Raw genomic sequence first — 19,830 nt, 5'->3', positions numbered from 1 at the left:
GTCATCTGGTGTTTTATTTTGGACACCTACTGGAACCATCCTGTCCTGCTTTTGTAAATGTTTTGATATTGTCTACTGTCTTTGGGGCATTAAGTGGTTATTTTCCTCATTTATTGATTGTAGAGTTGTTTGTTTAGTCCTGCTTTTTTGTTTTATTTGGTTATGACTGAGCAGGCAGGCTCTGCATTCTTTGTTGTTTGGTCGTCTGTGGGCACGATACTTTTCACCTCCTTCTCCAATGGGCAGGGTCAGCCACTCAGGTATAGTACAGCAGGGTAGGTCCAGGTGAAGAGGAGTTGCTGGGATGGGTTGTTTGTGGCACATACCAGGCTGACAGTGCAGACAAGGAATCAGTGCAGGGCAGGTTCCAGTAGGTCCTGTCTGCATTGCTTGGGGCTGTGATATTCAGCATATGGTGCAGGTAGGCAGGAAGAAGGGGGTAGATTGTGATGTGTGGAGGTAAGATGGGTATGGGAAAGAGCAGAGAAGGGAGAGAAGAACAGGAGCAAAAAACAAATGAAAAAGAGTGCTAAGGGAGCTTGCTATTGGAGTGGAGAGATGAGAGGCTGAGAAATGCGGAAAAATAAAAATGAAAAAAAAAGGGTAAAAGAAAAAAATGAATAAACTGAGAAACTGGAAATGAAAGACATAAAGGGAATAAGAGAGAGATGAAAACAAAACAAAGCAACAAAAAAACCCAAAACCAAAAAACAAGAAAAAAGAAATGCCCCCAGGGATGTTCCTGTGCATCTGCACAGAGTAAGGGAGTAGCTTCCAAGCCATGCAGTACTGCCCAGCTAGAAGGGGCTCCCAAGCCAAGAAAAGAAAAAGGAAACAAACAAATCAAAATGGAACAAATCAGAGCAAACAAACAAAAAAGCCCCGGAGGTCCCACCAGTGTGGCGGCACAGGCCGGAAAGCAGTTTCACAGTTGAGCAGTGTTTCACAGCGTTTCAGGAAGAAGCAAAGATGGCACATGGAGCTAGGTATTTGAGAGAGGAGGGGGAGGTGGTGAGAGGTAAGGAAGAAATCTAAAGAAGCAGAAAAAAGCAACACCAGCAGCCGATAAAAGGCACTCAAGGAGCCGGCCAGTGGGGGTGGGTGGAATCCAAGCAACATCGGGGTGAAGCTGGTGCTTCCCAGTCAAGAGACTGTGGCTGCAGGAAGCAGAGGAGGCTAAGCAGGGGTGAAGAAGGGTGGGGTTAGGAAAGTGTATATCTCTGGTTACTGGTTATTCTGTCTCCTGCTGGAAGCTCCGTGAAGCTGCTTTCTCGTACTCCCTGTTCGCTGATCTCTGACAGGAGTCCAAGATGGTGGATCCGTGCTGCGTTAGCTGATAGGGGACCTGTGTGAGTATCTCTCCTCACTCTCTGTTCTCGATCAGTTTCTTATTCCATTTGGTGCTTGGCTGAGTCCTTTCTCTCTTCATTTGATGCTTAGGGTTTCAGGATTGATGTGTGACTCTGTTTGACTTAGTTTTTCTGATCTTTGCTGCGGAGGGACGGCCTGGTGCTTCTGACTATAGCGTCATGTTGCCCAGAAGTCTTGACTTGTATCTCTTTACTGGTAAGTTTCAACATTTCCTCATACTTTTTCTATCATATGTTTTCAAATTTTATCCACTGTGAATTTTGATTATGTCGATTTGCCTATTTTTCTACTGGGATGCTAATGGTTTTCTAATTGATTTGAGCTCTTCATTATATTCACTGAAGGTATTTTCCCCCAACACTTGCCTCTGAAATCTGTTCATGGTATTTTTAAGCCTATATGAATTTGGATTATCAATCTCATCGTTGATGTTTCTTTCCTTTTGATCCTCCTAAACACTTCAACATTTGGATCATTAACATTTGTTTCATTTCTTTCCTTTTGGTATAAAATTAACGTATAATGAAATGTACAAATCTTAAGCATACATTAGCTGATCTGTGATAAATGCATATATTTCCCCATCCCATTCGACTGTCTTTTTAACTTAGTGTTCTCTAGCCTCAAATGGGTTAAATTATTTCCCCTCTTTAAAAACTAGTTTTGCTCTTACCATTGAATTTTTTACTTAATGTACAATGTGGGAAGTCTCTAAACATGATTTTTTTCCTCTTAATGGTTATGTTTACTATTGGTCTATTACACACTTATCTAGAAGGATCTGTCTTAGCATTGTTCTTTGAAACTATTATTTACGAGCTAGAACCACACGATTAGAAAGCTAGAGTTGCCTCACCACCACATCCACACCTTTTCTTTTTCCAAGTTTTCCAGCTATTCTCACTTATGCTGGTTGATCTTTTTATGAAGAAAAAAAGTGAGAGGAACTGAGTTACCTAGCAATTCTAGCAATTACAAAAACCAGTATTTAATTCAACTAAAAGTATAAAGAAAAGTACTAAAAATTGACTCTGGATTAGAAAACAGTTACATTCAACCATCTTTGAAATAATATTTCTGCAATTTTATAATCTTAGAAGACCAATTTCTCTTTTTTTTTTCTTTCTTTCAACAAATAATTTCACCATTTTGATTACCTTAATTTTAATGACTCCATCTTGTGGTTCACAGTGTTGCTTCAGAAAAAGCTTTAGTTTATCACGAGAAAACAGGTGTTTTCTCCGGCTACAGGGGAAAAAGGAGAAAGAGCAAGGTGTTAGTATTAAATAATTCAACCTAAACTCCATAATCTCTGTAATGTCATAATCTGAATTTCAAGTCTAGGAAATGAATTCACTGAATAGTATTTACGTGTAAAATTTACTAACAACTTTATACATAAGTCTAGGAGCCCTAGTGGCACAGTGGTTACGAGCTACAGCGAGCTACGGCTCTAACCAAAAGGTGGCAGTCTGAATCTACCAGTTGCTCTCTGGAAACCATATGGGGCAGTTCTACTCTGTCCTATAGGGTTGCTATGAATCAGAATCGACTCAGTGGCAACGGGTTTGGTTTTTTTGGTTTTATACAGAAGTATTTATGTAGAATGTTACAAGATCTACTTGAGTGGATCTATTATAAAAAGTCCATTACAAAAACAGTATATGCATTACAATGACCTATTTTGTTGCTTAGGATTCTGACACTTAGAAATCAAATAAACCTCAAAGAAAGTACACTACAGAAAGTAAAACACATTTTATAAAATTAGATGATCATCCCTACAAATACCACCATTAACAATTTAAAAGAAAGTCAGTACACTACCAGGTATCACACAACACTAAGTAAATCAACATTCAAATGGATATTGTAAATAGAGTTGAACATGGGCTTTATCAAATTTTAAAGCATTTTGTGTTTAAACCTCATACGGTAGCCAACAGATCAGTGGAATCAGAAGTTAAGAGAATTAAAATTAAGATCCTAAAATCATATTATTTATGATTCTCCCTTGCCCTCGAGTTAAAAAACAGCAACTGTAACAGCAACAACCACCACCACAAACAAAACAACACAAGTTTTTCTCAAAAGGTTCTAGAAAGAAAGTAAATGTTTTAATTGCATTAAATACATTCCTTTCAAGAAAAAGTTACGTCAAAAGTTTTTGTGAGTGAATAAATAATATAGGCATTTTTAAGTAGTTGTTGTTAGGTGTTGTCAAGTCAGTTCTGACCCCCAGCAACCCTTTGTACAACAGAACAGAAAACTGCCCAGTCCTGCGCCACTCATGCTTGAGCCCACTGTTGCAGCCACTGTGCCAATTCATGTCATAAGAGGCTCCTCTTCTTTTTCACTGACCCTCTACTTCAAGCATGATGTCCTTCTCCAGTGACTGATCCCTCCTGGTAACACGTCCAAAGTATGTGAGACGTAGTCTCGCCATCCTTGCCTCTAAGGAGCATTCTGGGTTTACTTCTTCCAAGACAGATTTGTTCATTCTTTTGGCAGTCTATGGTATATTCAGTATTCTTCACATTTAAGTAGCAGCCCTCCCAAAAATGTTTATTATTTTCCTAGAATATAAGTTTCATTAGAGCAAGGCCTCTGTTTGGATCACTGCTATATCTCAGGTACCATACAGTAGCTGGGTAAGAAAAGGTAATTGTTTGTTGACTATTGACGAATATACTGTTGTTGTTATTGTTAAGTGCTGTAGACTTGATTCCGACTCATAGCGGCCCTACGTACAACCAAGCAAAACACTGCCTGGTCCTGCACCATCCTCACAATTGTTGCTATTTGAGTCCAGTGTTGAACCCATTGTGTCAATCCATTCATTGAGGGTCTTCCTCTTTTTTGCTGACCCTCTACTATACCAAGCATAATGTCCTTCTCCAGGGACTGGTCTCTTCTATAACATGTCCAAAATACATGAGACAAAGTCTCGCCCATCGCTTATAATGAGCATTCTGGCTATACTTCTTCCAAGACAGATTTGTTCATTCTTCTGGCAGTCCATGGTATATTCAGTATTCTTCACCAACACCTTAATTCAAATGCATCAATTCTTCTTCGGTCTTCCTTATTCATTGTCCAGCTTTCACATGCTATGAGGCAACTGAAAATACCATGGCTTAGGTCAGGAGCATCTTAGTCCTCAAAGAGACATCTTTACTTGTTAATACTTTAAAGAAATCTGTTTATCATAACGTTGCTTATTGGTCCAGATGTGAGGATTTCTGTTTTCCTTATGTTGAGGTGTAATCCACACTGAAGGCTATAGTCTTTGATCTTCATCAGTAAGTGCTTCAAGTCCTCTTTACTTTTAGCAAGCAAGGTTGTGTCATTTGCATATCACAAGTTGTTAATGAGTCTTCCTCCAATCCCGATGCCCCGTTCTCTTCATAAAGTCCAGCTTCTCAGATTATTTGCTCAGCACAGACTGAATAAGTATGATGAAAGGATACAACCTTGATGCACACCTTTCCTGATTTTAAACCACACAGTATCCCCTTGTTCTGTTCGAATGACTGCCTCTTGATCTATGCACAGGTTCCTCATGAGCACAATTAAGTGTTCTGGAATTCCCATTCTTCGCAATGTTAACCATAATTTGTTACATCCACACAGTCGAATGTCTTTGCATAGTCAATAAAACACAAGTAAACATCTTTCTGGTATTCTCTGCTTTCAGCCAAGATCCATCTGACATAAGCAATGATATCCCTCGTTCCACGCTGTCTTCTGAATCCTGCTTGAATTTCTCGCAGTTCCCTGTCAACGTATTGCTGCAACCATTTTTGAATTATCTTTCAGCAAAATTTTACTTGCATGTGATATTAATGATATTGTTAGATAATTTCTGCATTCTGCTGGATCACATTTCTTTGGAATGGGCACAAATATGGATCTCTTCCAGTTGGTTGGCCAGGTAGCTGTCTTCCAAACTTCTTGGCAGAGACAAGTGAGCACTTCCAGTGTCACATTCGTTTGCTGAAACATCTCAACTGGTAGTCTGCCAATTCCCGAAGCCTTGTTTTTCGCCAGTGCCGTCAGTGCAGCTTGGACTTCTTCCTTCAGTACCATTGGTTCTTGATCATATGCTACCTCCTGAAATGGTTGAACGTCAACCAAACCTTTTTGGTAAGTATAAATATAGCACCCCTTCAGAACTGTACTGCTTAATGTAATAACTACTAGCTGTATGTGGCTATCTAAAATTAAAGATGAATAAAATAAAAAAATTTTATTCTTTATTCTCCCTAGCCACATATCAAGTGTTCAAAAGCTAGTGGCTCTTGGCTACCATATTGGACAGCACACATATAGTATTTCCATCATTGTAGAAAGTTCTACTTGTCAGTGCTACTCTAGAATAATAAATCTTCTTGATTAAAGGAATATTACAATCTCTGATGAGAAGTCCTTCATAAACAGGATCGTTGTTAATTATTTCAATGTTAAAAACTATTTGTGGTAAGTTACTAATCTAAACAAAGGACTCACAGAGTCTATTAGGATTCATTTTATCACTCTATCAATATATAAATATACATTTATTTTAAAAAGAGAAGTAATTACTTGCAACACTACTCATTTGTTCTACATAAAACCTTCTTAACCTAATGTAGATAGCTTATTATTTTACTTTTAAGATACTGAGTTTTACCTGATTTGTGTTGCTTTAACAATAGCAGACTCATATAATTCTTTTTTAGTGGGTTGCACCTTGTACTTGAATAACAAGGGATCAACTGCATCTTTTTTCTTCCTAAAAAAAGAAGAGGAAAGACACAAATCAGTCAACAATTTATTTGGAAACATGAGATTTTAAATGGGAACATAGTTTCCATTTTTATCTTTACTAGCATTGTTATGTTTACTAATATTTTATAAGTTATCATAAGTATAATTATATATTGATACTCCCTACAATTCATTAGCCAAAATAATACAATGTGCTCTTTTATTTTACGTAAGTATTTTAATTACTCATTCAGTAAATTTTCATTGGGAGAAGAAATTAATTAGAAATGAATAAGCCCAGACTAAGTACCCAGTTTAGGTTAAATAAATTTGTAGAAAAACAAACAGTCCTTGGTTTTGTTTTTAAACTTTCTTCTTCATAGCTATGTAATTCAAGAGCAAAAGTAGAGATAATATAGTTTACTGTTTTAAGGATTGGCAAATTTAATCCCTTCCCCCATTCCTACCAACTTCTCTTTTCTTCCCTTTGAGGGTGTATTCCTAACTTCCTTCATTCATTCAATCAGTAAATAGTTAAGAGCCTACAATGTACCAGATACTACTCTAAACAACGACAATTCAGAGTGAACAAACTAGAAAATTTCCTGCCTTACATTCTAACACAGAGATACAAACCAAAAAAAAAAACCGCTGCCATCGAGTCGACTCTGACTCATAGCATCCTTATAGGACAGTGCCCCACAGTTTCCAAGGAACCCCTGGTGAATTCAAACTGCCAACCTTACACAGCCATAGCACTTAACCACTACGCCCCCAGGGTTTCCACAGAGATACAGGCCAACAACAACAACAAAACACAAAACAGGATAAAAAAAAAATACACTAAACCTGTTGCTGTCAACTCCAACTCATAGTGACCCTATAGGACAGAGCAGAACTGCCCCATAGGGTTTCCAAAGAGCACCGGGGGGATTCAAACTGAGAACCTTTTGGTTAGCAGCTGAACTCTTAACCACTATGCCACCAGGGTTTCCACACAACAGGATAGGAGGTATTAAGTGCTATGAAGGGAACAGAAAGTACAGAATGGGGGAAGAGGAGTATTATTTTACATAAGGTGATCCCTGATAAATTGACCAGGTAGGCCTTCCAAGAGAAGCTGACATTTAAGTACAGATCTGAATAACAAAAGAAACAAAAAAATGAGAGAGCAACCCATGAGAAAATCTTGAGGAAATGAGTTTAAAGAAGAGAGGCGTGTGTAAAGGCCCGAGGCGGCAGCATGCTCGGTCTGCAAAAGAAGCTGAATGAATAAAAAGACAAAAGAAGATTTAGTCAGAGAGCGAGAGGCAGCAGGGCTAGATTATATAGGACTTTATAGGCCATTATTAGGGCTTTGGATTTTAGTCTGACTAAAGCTACTGGAAGATTTTGAATAATGAGGTGCTAATGATATAACTTATACTTCAGAAGGATCACCCTGACTGCTATGTGGAGAGTAACTATGGGGCAAGAGTGCAAACAGGGAGACCAGTTAAAAAGCTACTACGGTAAACTAAGAACTGATGGCAGTACAGACAGACTAAGAGGTAGCAGTGGCAGTAGAGAGAAGCAGTTGGATTCTGGAAGTGCTGCCTCAGTGAATACAAGTGTATATGTAAAGAGGATATAAGTAGGCATTATAGAGAAGAAAATGATATGAAAGGACGATAAAGAGAAGCACTATGAGATGAGGGTAAGATGATATAAATGCAGGTAAGGGAGGTTTCACCACAAAAGGGATACATGAGAGAATGACATCACAGAAAATAGCGAAGTAGGGAGCTCAAAGAATCAGTCACTCCACTGAAACAACCATAATTTGGCAAAGATGGACAGAATCACCTTTTTTTGGAACTCTGGAATTTAATCAAAAAGAGCAAACAAGGGAGTGTTTAATGAAGAAAAAAGCAGCTGAACTTCAGTAGAAGAGCTTGTGGCATTTTTGCTCATCTGATTACTATCCCCCCACTCCCTAGTGCAGTGGTGACTGTGAGGGCAGTGCTAGCATTCCTGGTGTGGCTTGCTGGTGCCAGGGGCTAACAAGAACCTTGTTCTTAAAATACCATGGTTGTGCATTTGACCAGTCTGGAGGCTTCCTGAGAGACAGTCACAGCGGCTGACCTTTGTTCTCCCACTTCATACTCCTATCAGGTTAAAGCAGCTTTCCAGGCAGTGGCGTCTGTTGAAAGATTTAAAGACATACACTTCCCCTGCCTGACGGGAGCAAGGGACAGCAGATGAGGCAAGTAGGAGATCAACCCAAAAGCCTAGGAAAGAGAAGGCTGACAAGGAAGTTTCTTTAGAGAACAAGGGCTTGAAAAGGCAACTGAATAAGGATAAGGGCAACTGCGTATATCAGGAAGATGGAATGCAATGCACATGCCCAGGACTGGACACGCACTCACCTAATAGGACTCTAGATCTGCAACTCTGGAGGATTACCTGCACAAGCAGGAGGTGAAGGCTAAACAGTTTTAGGAGGCCTGCCTTAGCACTGAAGGAGTATCCAGGTCTGAGCCAACCTGCCAAGACCAGAAGAGTAGTATTTTTCTTCTCTTTTTTGCTCCAGGTACTTAGGGAAATCCCTCTGCCAGGTCACTGGCTGACCAATGAGATAATGGAATAGAGACTTCAGTGACCACACACAACAAGGAATATAGTCTTAAAAAAAAAAAGTTTGGAAAAATCACGAAACAAATGGACAACTGTAGCCCTCAACAGTCAACAACAGCAAACTCTGGGGAAGGAGATTTTGATTCCAGTTACTATATTGTAATACTAAAAAATGCCCAGTTTCCAACAAAAAATTAAAAGGCTTACAAAGAAACAAAGTATGGCCCATGCACAGAAAAAGTGTTCAAAAAGCTAAAGAAAACCATGAATAAAGAACTAAAGGGAACCAGGAAACAATGCATGAACAAAAGAGAACATCAATGAAGAGATAGAAACTAATAAAAGGGAACCAAATAGAAATTCTGGAGTTGAAAAGTACAACTAAAATAAAAAAAAAAATTACTAGAAGGTTTCAACAGCAGATCTGAGGAGGCAAAAGAAAAACCCAGCAAAGTCGAACATAAGACAACTACAATTAACCTATCTGAGAGAACAAAAAAGAATAAAGAAAAATGAACAGTCTAAGAGACCTGAGGGACACAACCAAATGAACTAAAATAGACATGATGGGAGTCCCAGAAGGAGAAAGGGGGGAGGGGGGACAGACAGAATATTTGAAAAAACAATGGTCAAAAAGCTCCTAAATTTGATAAAAGACATTATATATTCACACTGAAGAAGCTCAATGAATTTCAAGTAGGATAAACTCAAAGGAGATCCACACCAAAGAACATTATAATCAATTGTTGAAAATTAAAGCAGCAAGAGAGAAGTGACTTACTATGTACAAGGACTATTCAGTAAGATTAACAGCCAATTTTGCATCAGAAATTATGGAGGGTAGAAGGCAGTGGGATGATATATTTTTAAGGTGCTAAAATAAAAAACTGTCAACCAAGAATTTTATATCTGACAAGACTAGGAAACACTAGGAGAAGAAGTTGCTGGTGGGAATGTAAAGTGGTGCAGCTGCTGTGGCAAACAGTAGTTCGGCAGTTCCTTACAAAGTCAAACAGAATTACTGTATGACCTAGCAATTTCATTCCTAGGTATATACTTGTCTTAGTCATTTAGTGCTACTCTAACAGGAATACCACAAGTGGATGGCTTTAACAAAGACAAATTTACTCTCTCATAGTCCAGTAGGCTACAAGTCCAAATTCAGGGCATCAGCTGGGAAGGCTTCAAGTCCAAATTCAGGGCATCAGGTCCAGGGGGAGGCTTTCTCTGTTGGCTCTGGAGGAAGGTCCACATCATCAATCTTCCCTTTGTCTGGGAGCTTGTCTGTGCAGGAACCTCAGGTCCTAAGGACATACTCTGCTCCTGGCACTGCTTTCTTGGTGGTATGAGGTTCCCCACTCTCCACCTGCTTCCCTTTCCTTTTATCTCTGTGCAGGCCACACCTCAGGGAAACTCCCTTTACATTGGATCAGGGATGTGACCTCGGTTAGGGTGGTGTTACAATCCCACCCTAATCCTCTTTAATGTAAAATTACAATCACAAAATGGAGGGCAACCACACAACACTGGGAATCATGGCCTAGCCAAACTGCTACACACATATTTTGGGGGACACAATTCAATCCATGACAGTACCCAATGAATGAAAAACAAGTCCTCAAACAAATTCTTGTACATGAATGTTCGAAGTAGCACTAGGCACAATAGTCAAAAGGTACAAACACCTCCAATTTCCATCAATGGATGAATGGACAAATTGTGGCATATACATGCTGTTGTTGTTGGTAGCTGCTATTGAGTAGACCTCCGATTCATGACAACTCCACGCACAACAGAATGAAACACTGCCTGTTCCTGCGCCATTCCCATGATGGGATGCAGATGGGACTGTTATGATGCATAGAGTTCTCACTGGCTGATTTTTAAAAGCAGCTTGCCAGGCTTTTCTTCCTAGTCTGTCTTAGTGTAGAAAAGCCATTGGAACCTGCTCAGCATCACAACAACATGCAATCTACTGCTGACCGACAAGTGGTGGTTACATATGAAGGTGCACTGGCCAGGAACTGAACCCAGGTCTCCTGCATGGAAGGTGAGAATTCTACCACTGTACCACCAATGCCTCATGGTATATACATACAATGGAATATTATTCAGCCATAAAAGAAAGAAGCACTAATGCATAATGCAATGTAGATGAAATTTGAGAATGTTTTAAGTGAAATAAGCCACAAAGGGTCATATTTGTATGACTCCATTTATATGAAATATCCAGAAGAGGTAAATCTAGAGACAGAAAGCAGATTTAGAGGTTATAAGGAGGTTGGGAAGGAGGTGAGTGGGGAGCAATTACTTAATGGGTATGCAGTTTTATTTTGGAGTGATGAAAATGATCTGGAACTAGATAGAGATGGTGGTTACATAGCACTGTGAGTGTACTAAAGGCCAAAGAATTGTTCACTTTAAAATGAGTCAATTTTACATTATGTGAATTTCACCTCAATAAACAAAAACAAAAATTTAAAAAGGGATATATGAGACACTCACACAAATAAAACTGAAGTACTTACATGTAACACCATTAAATTCCAAGCTACAGGGCCAAGTATCTTTACCTTGAGACTCAGCATACATATAAACCAGTACATTTAAACACTCACATTTACTATATGGAATGCAGTCTAATACTTTCTATTCTACCAAAGTTCATTATTAAATTAACTTTACAACCTACAAATGGGGTCATAACCTACAGTCTGAAAAACACTATTTTAGGGAACAGGTCAAATAGAGAAAATGTTCACATAGCATTGATGGGGCGCTCCCAATAAAATGATTTCTTGAAACAAGGGGGCAGGGGGAGGGGCAGTGAGAAAAACAGGTTTAAATCAGCAGTAGTTGTTCAAAAACAACAGACTTGATTAAGAGTATCTACCTTAATATTTTTTGAACAGGTACCAGCTTAGTACTTAATCACTGCCATTTTATACATATGAAGGGTTGGTTGGTCAAATATAACGTAGACTGCACTTAAAAGACTGCTTTCAGTGGTAGTACAGTAAATACATTTATTTAATATAGCATTTATTTTTTCCATAATATTTCACTAAATCATAAAAAACAATTAACACTAACAAGATAGAAAACCAAAACATAAGTGATACTTTCTAAAAATTCAGATTCCAACTGAGTATTGCCACACTGATGTACAGACTCAAAAATTGTATATGGACTCTATCTTAATGGATTTAAAGCTACAAAAATGTGATTTATTAAGGTAAAAAAATAATCTTTTGCTTTTCTTGCTGTGTCATGAAATTTGTGAAAATAAATGAGTAGCACAAAAACTTTTTTTCTAAGTAGTGTAAATTAGATATTCTCACTGTGGCTTTGCTATAATAACTCTTATTACACAAAATTCTGTATAGAATAAAATCATTCTTACATTTTTTCTAAGGAAGTACAATTATTGGAGATCAACACAACTGTTTCTTATAATACAGATTCATCACAAGATAGGAACTTCAAGGGTAGTATAAAAAAGAACTTCCATTTTAATAATTTTCTTTTGCTTCCCAAAGACTAGGCCTCAACAGCTGAAACACTGAGTTGACTCTAGTGATCTCAATCACGACTGTGACTCACTAGTAGTAGACTGATTTTAATCACCACATACTTATCTGATTTCAGTTCTACAATAACACACTATGCTCAAATACTACATTTATAGAAATCAGATTATTGTTCCATTATTCAAAACAAATCTTTATTTTATAAATGCCTTTCCTATATATTTCCATACGCCTACTTATATATCTAAGTTTTAAATTCTATTTTTATTTATCATAATGGAAAGTGTTTTTGTTGCTACCCTATGGACAGAATTTGATAAGAAGTAAAAAACTTAAAAACTTTCTATACCAGCACAACAGAAATTATTAAAAAACAAAACTATACTTTTAGCATAAAGCTTTCTTTTAAGAGAAACTATCAAGTTATAATTACCACGACTATTCTGCAATGATAATCCACCAAATGATTAAGCCTGCAGCACAGATGGTTACTTATGGTGGTATGATTTTTGGAAATTTAAACTGCTAGCCTTATTTCTCACACATTAAATTTGCACAGATGGACTATTAACTAGAGAAACAATTAGGTCTACTTCTTTAAAAATGATACCTAGACTTTCCAGTCTTACTAACAACTAGACAAGTTATCATTAGAGCCAGATTATATAGCATGACAGGAAGGCAGTGCCTGTAATATTTTGAAACTAGATACGTATTCCGCAAGAGGTTCCCAAAATAATTAGTTTTCTCTTGTGCTTCTGAAATTCACTACCAGGATACGGGATGTTAAAAAAAAAAAAAAAAAAGCCTTATTCATATATTATTATGACATTTTTATGATGTATTTTAATTTAACTAATGTCTGCCTAAGGAGCCCTGGTGGTGCAATGGTTAAGCACGTGGCTGCTAACCGAAAGGTTGGCAAACCGACCAGCAGCTCTGTGGAAGAAAAGACCTGGAGATAGGCTCCCATAAAGATTATAGCCTAGGAAACACTATGGGGCAGTTCTACAATGTCACGTAGGTTACTGTGAGTCGGAATCAACCCTAAGACACACAACATCAACAACATCTGCCTAGAGATGGAAACGTAAAACTTTGATCCATTATAAAGAAAGGCTAAGAAGTTCAATTTATCTTAAATTTTTATTGCCTTAAATCACAATAACAGAGTATATTATCAGAAAGTGTGATTTACTTACTAATTTAAGTTGCTACAAACACCATATTTAGTTTCTTCTACAAACTCACCTATACCTGGCACATCTGGCTACTGAAATCAGATGGTAAGGTATTGGATATTTTAGTCAGGACTGTATCAATTTAGTTCAGTTTTCAGAGAATTTGTGATTGCAGATGAACTTTACTGACACTTAAGAGGGGAAACCTGTATGAAGTAATTATACAGACTGCTGTCTCATGGAATTTTGAGGATTTTCACATATAATTTCCTTTAAATCTATTAGTAATTTTCTGAGGAAAGGAATAGCTGACATTAGAGGCCAAACATTAAAAGAAGGGTAAAGAAAGGAACATAAGAGCAGATAGATGATATATATGTAAAATTTCAGAGAGAAAGACTAAGGGACAAACTCTAAACCTCTTTTATTTCAATTTGATACGACACAAATTATATTCTCTAAATACAGTTCAAATCTATCCTGTACTACAAATGATAGCTGAGAAGTCAGTTTTTTAGTAAAACTTGCTTGTAGATAAATAAATGAATAATCCTAAATTTAAGGTATCATGTATTATATAATCTACACAAAGTAGATTTGTGTAGATCATACAGTCATATCCCAGTGATAATGACTATAATCAATATGCTCCCAAAATGTATGATATGAAGAAAAATTAGCCTCATGTCACTCTAAAGTGCATTTAGATAGGTATTAGATCTAAGATACAGTAGATCTAAGGCTCTTTCACACATCTCATGCTAAATAACCATGGCAGAAAATGGCTCATATCTTTCCTCTACAGTCCAATTCTAGCAAAGGTATTAGGAGTTCTGCAAGAGTGTTCGGCTCTCTAAGAGCCAGGGAGCACTAAAATGTCCAAGACTGCTAAGTGATGAGAAGGAAGAGCAGTCTCGTTCAAAAGCTTAGTTCAGAAAACATGTTTAGGGTGTTAATACCAATTCTAAAAATAAACTGAGTGACCCTGCTCTTCAAAATCTTGACTGCTGCCCACCAACAAAAGCTGACCTACAAAAGTAAATATGTACCAACTGTTTAGCTTAATCAGATTCTGCAATAAATGTCCAGACTGATAAGTAATCTAATATGTTTAGAGTGAATGCAATTTTTTGAAAAAGTCAAGCCTTTAATTTATTTTACTGATGTTGCATTTGGCTTAGAAAAAAATTATCAATATGCTTCCCGAAATGTATCAAAATGTTTTATTTTTAAACCTCTTGGTGGTCATTTTGAATACTTCGGCCCAATTCCAAACATGCTGCCTTAGTACATCTTGCAGACATATAGAACATCCATTTCTCCTCAGTGATATGCAAATATGACCACCTTAACCTTATAGACTGGTTCTGAGGAATAAGTCAGATGACATATGTGAGTGTTGTTATACAGCCTCACAACTGTTTCATTCACCTCCTCTCAATTCATCTACAGAAAAATGAGAAAAATCTAGATTTTTTTTTTTTAGGGGAGAGCAACCTAAAAGTAAATCTACTCACTTAAGGTAGGAATTAATGGGAATAACTCAATGGAACAAGGGTCCAAAAATGACTTATATTTCACCCTTCCTGTTATCTGGTTATCTCAGGATACTGCAGTAGCAATCTGTAACTAGACACTTTACAATGCTGATGTATAGCGAAAGCTCATAAACAGGTTTAAAATGTCTATGAATAAAATAATTTACTAGGTTACTTTTCCCACCTCAAGGGTCTACCCAAGTCCCTATATTCAAGAGATAAGGTGCAGCATATTTAGACAGGATATTATGACTGATTACTTCTATGCCCAAATTCAATTATACTTTGTGATGAGCTTGTTTTAACTAGCACAAGTGGGATTCACCAATGGGAATCTTCCTCAAAATGCTACGCACAACAGGCAAAATATTTACTACCACTAACTGGGATTTAGGAGCCCTGGTGGTGAAGTGGTTAAAGCACTCAGCTGCTAACCAAAAGGTTGGTGGTTTGAACCTACCAGCGGCTCCGTGGGAGAAAGATGTGGCAGTCTGCTTCCATATAGATTTACAGCCTTAGAAATCCTCTGGGGCAGTTTCTACTCTGTCCTATAGGGACACTATGAGTCAAAATCAACTCGACAGCAGTGGGTTTTTGGTTTTTAACTGGGATTTAGGAGCTCTGGTGGCATAATGGTTAAGCACGTGGCTGCTAATCAAAAGGTCGGTAGTTTGAACTTATCAGAGGCTCCGTGGAGAAGAGATCTGGCGATCTGCTCCTGTAAAGAATACAGCCTAGAAATCACACAGGGTAGTTCCACTCTGTCCTATAAGGTCTCTATTAGTTTGAATCGATGCAGCAGCAGACAATAACAACAGTGATTTTGAATTAATTTGCTTTGTACTCAGGGTAACAATGGCTTCAGGTTTCTTAATATTATAGTTCACCAAAAATAGGGAAGAAAAAGACTGACACGATGTAGGCTGAAGAGAGCATTTTCAAGTCTGAGATGCCTAAAAGGCAGCAGGGGAACAGAATGGAGCACCCTTTAAGATTTAGAATAGCTGTTGTAGAGAACAGAGGAGGGGACTGAGCTGAAACTTGAAAAAGGACTTTTAATCAGTTGAGGACTCCACTGAGTTTTTAAATTACATGTAGACAATGCCAATCTATATATGGTGTGATTTTTCCCCAGTAGTACTCAGTTGACCTAGGTTGTCAATGAACTGAATTTCAGAAGGTTATAGAGTTTCTTTACCATATGTACGATAAAATGAGTATTAATGACTGAAGTACAGACTGAATTTTCCCAAGAAAACAAAAATGTATAAATATAAGTGAATGAGGGTTAGCTTCAATTGCTCTTACACATCTGACTAGAGTTAACTAGCCAATTAGTTAACTACTTTAACTAGTTTAAATTTTGAAAATTCTAATCTGTTGTGAACCAGATTATTTAGATGAGTAGTACACCATGGTATCCCTAGACAAGGAGGGAGTGAAAGAAAAAATTATTTCAATAGAATAATCTTCTAAACAATTTGAAAATTAATAAAAATCACTTACCCATTTTGAAAAGAACTGTTTTGTGTTTCTGAATCATCACTATCGCTGATGATAATAGTTTCTCCATCTACATTGCTGACATGTCCATTAGCAAAACCATTTTGATGTGATGGAGGGAGGACTTCCAAAATCCTACACTGTAATCTGAAATAAAACAATACATTTAAAAATGCAAATCATCTGTTATTTTACAATCAAACATTTCAGAACAGCCTAATTATTTAGAACAACTTAAAAGCTATTTTGTTTTATAGAAACTATGGTCAGTTGATGCAGCAAATTTAATAAAAAAAGATATGTAATATCCAATTTAAGCAAATACCAGAAACAATTTAAAACAACACAAAACTATTTTAAAGGTCAACTTATCAAGAATTTTAGCAATTACATTCTTAACTAAAGTAACTGTTTAGGATATCAAATTTTGACACAATACCTCATTATACGTATTGAGCTTTACAGTTTTTACAAAGCATCCAATATTTTAGTATCTAAAATTCTCCTAATTGTGATTTTTTTTTTATTCTCATTGTAGCTTTTGTTGCACTGTCTGATCTCTGGAAAGTCTCCTAGTCATTAACGCATCTCTACCATACTGGCTTCCCTAACCTCTGCTCCCTCTATCTAGACTTTATGGGCTGCAATTTCAGACTCATTCACCACAATTCAGGTATTCCTTAACCTCACATTTCTACTGCACCGATTTTCAATGCTAGAAAAAAATCCACCTGCTTTCTCCATATTCCCTCTTGTCCAACTTCTTTACTTTCTGCCTTGAAACCATAAATCTATCACGAATTCAAGGTTAGGATCTCATGATACCAACTGTTTTAATTTTGATACTGTTTTTGTTGGCCCAAAGCAGATTTCTAAATTCCTTCCTTCTCGTCTCAAGTCCCAGTCCCAGCCCTTTAACATGAGAAAATGAGAGAGGAGACCCGGACATAGGCTCCTTGATGTGCTTCTCAACATCAAATGTCTGTATCTTTCATTACTGTTCATATTCTTCTATCAGAAGAGTTCTCTTCCATCCTTTACTTTCCTCTTATCAACTCTTCCAACACTTTTCTACTTCTGTGTCTCTCCCTCTGCTAAGAGACACACTGTTCAATACCCTGGAAAACTTATATTTATCTCCAGCTTTCAAGAAACTCCTGCACATAAACTCTTCTTCTCCTCATTCCCTGGAGACTCCCACGCCCTAGCCCTGAGGGTAGCTGTGGGGACCTCCAAATTTATAGCCAGCTGCTCTGAAGTGAGGAAGGTCCTGGAGACCCCCAAACTTGAGGCTAGTGTCCAAAGTGAGGGCAGTCTAGTGTGAACTGTGCCCTCTAACTGTATAGTTTGGTTAAACTCTTTGCAGAGGTGATAGTTGTATAACCCTATGAATATACCGAGCTGTATATTTTAAATGGGTGAATTTTATGGAATGTGAAATATATCTCACTCAATAAAGCCGTTCCAAAAGAAAAGGACGAAGTTACAAGTTAAAAGCAAGATATAGTAGGCGATAAATCAGAAAGCAAGATAGCATTGCTGGAATTGCATCCATGGCACTTCTACACCTATTAAGTGCAGAGATGTTATTAACTAAGAATATCCTAAACACATCTGTATCTACGGATGGGCTCAATCCCTATTCTTTGAGAAAAAGTGGTTCAAGGTTAGATAATTTGCTGACTGTATTATTCATCTAGTGCGAGCCCTGGTGGCGCAGTGGTTAAGTGCTCAGTTGTTAACTGAAAGGTTGGTAGTTCAAACCCACCAGCCACTCCACAGGAGAAAGATGTGACAGTTTTGTTTCCGTAAAGATGTACAGCCTTGGAAACCCTATAGGGCAGTTCTATTCTGTCCTATAGGGTCGCTAAGGTTGGAAGTGATGACAGGTTTGGTTCTTTGGTTTTGGATCATTCATGTGGTTCTCCCATACTATGAACAAGTTTTGATATATCACGGACATCCATAGGACTGCTTGTCCATCTGCCAGCCCCCTTCTTCTAGGAACTTCATTCTTCCCGTATTCCATCCTCTTCCACATGACTACCATTAGAACTACCATGTTCTTAGAAGACCCTGGCCAGAGTTAGCTGATAAAGGGATGGACACCTTTTGCTGAGTCAATACATCTTTTCTAAGATTTTAAAAACTTAGACACTAGAAGTACAAAATTAGTCCCTCTTTCACCATGAAATCTGTTAAGGCATAAAATTCTGTACTTTCAGCAGTGATGTTTCGTGCCATGTGGAGGAGGCTAGTGTGCAGTGAGAGAGATGATAAAAACTTATAAGAGGGAAGAGAGGAGAGATGGTGATACCAGAGGCAATCAGTTCTCTTATTCCTATTCTTCCTCATACTTAGCTGAACCTTAGCTCATCTTCACATTTGCTTGTTTTACCTTCCCTTCGATTCTAACAAACCAATGGTTTCCTTGTTTTGCTTGTGTTTATTCAAAATGAATTTCTGTCACTTTTGGTGAAAATAAACAGAATCACAAAATTCTAGAAAAACAAGCAGTATATTTAGCACTACCTCATTTTGGGAAGCTGGGAGACTTTCACAATATCATAGCACTTATTTTCATTAGTGTACAATCTAGTGTATGCTTATATTCTCCTTTATGAAAAGAACATCTTTAGTCCCTAAGTGCTGCAAATGGTTAACATGCTCAGCTGCTAACCGGAAGGCTGAAGGTTCAAGTTCACACAGAGGTGCCTCAGAAGAAAGGCCCAGTGATCTACTTCTGAAAAAAAATCAGCCATTGAAAACCCTATGGAGTGCAGTTCTACTATGACACACATGGGGTTGCCAGAAGTCTGAATCAACTCGATGGTAACTGGTTTTAATATCGCTGTTAGACACACATAAATCAAAACCATGGGTTTCCTGGCTATTAACAAAGTAAAAACTAACTGGTTCCACAATACCCTGAGGTTTAAGAATCAACAAAATGTAGACTATTCGTGTAAATCCAAAGCTCTCAAGGCATCTTAATTTTACCTTTCACTCATTTTCTCTCACTCTGAGACTTATACAAGTCTAATTAAATGCACCATAATCTTGGTCCTTTTCAATCTGCTCTTAAAGAAGAAAAAAGAAACTTCTTTTTTTTGTACTAACACTAAAGCTTGAGAAAGCTCAATTACTAAGCCTGTATTGGTAGCAAACGGAAATGGTGTCAAAAGAACTGCAGGCCAACTTTCACACCAGCTGGTAGAAATAAGCCAGTGTTTCCAAAGAGGAACAACTACAGGAAGTCATATCAGAACTTGTTGGTGATACTCATGAGTACTGTGCTCCTCTAAATAATCATCTAAATGAAACCAAACAGTAAACATTTTC

At 37.6% G+C, this 19,830-nt stretch overlaps 1 protein-coding gene across 2 annotated transcripts in view; it reads right to left on the bottom strand.

The window, feature by feature from the left end:
* BAZ1A (bromodomain adjacent to zinc finger domain 1A) overlaps positions 1–19,830 on the bottom strand; it is an 89,858-nt gene that overhangs the window by 41,250 nt on the left and 28,778 nt on the right. For both annotated transcript variants that reach the window (XM_023731475.1, XM_023731476.1), the window contains 3 exons: positions 16,492–16,635; positions 6,044–6,145; positions 2,529–2,616 (listed from right to left, as the gene is read on the bottom strand). In XM_023731475.1, the coding sequence (XP_023587243.1) occupies positions 2,529–2,616; positions 6,044–6,145; positions 16,492–16,635 (334 nt within the window). The remainder of the gene's footprint in view (positions 1–2,528; positions 2,617–6,043; positions 6,146–16,491; positions 16,636–19,830) is intronic.

This window comes from Trichechus manatus, unplaced genomic scaffold, assembly GCF_000243295.1.
Source record: "Trichechus manatus latirostris isolate Lorelei unplaced genomic scaffold, TriManLat1.0 scaffold00043, whole genome shotgun sequence".
NCBI classification, from domain to species: domain Eukaryota; kingdom Metazoa; phylum Chordata; class Mammalia; order Sirenia; family Trichechidae; genus Trichechus; species Trichechus manatus.
This window is presented reverse-complemented; position numbering and strand designations above follow the sequence as displayed.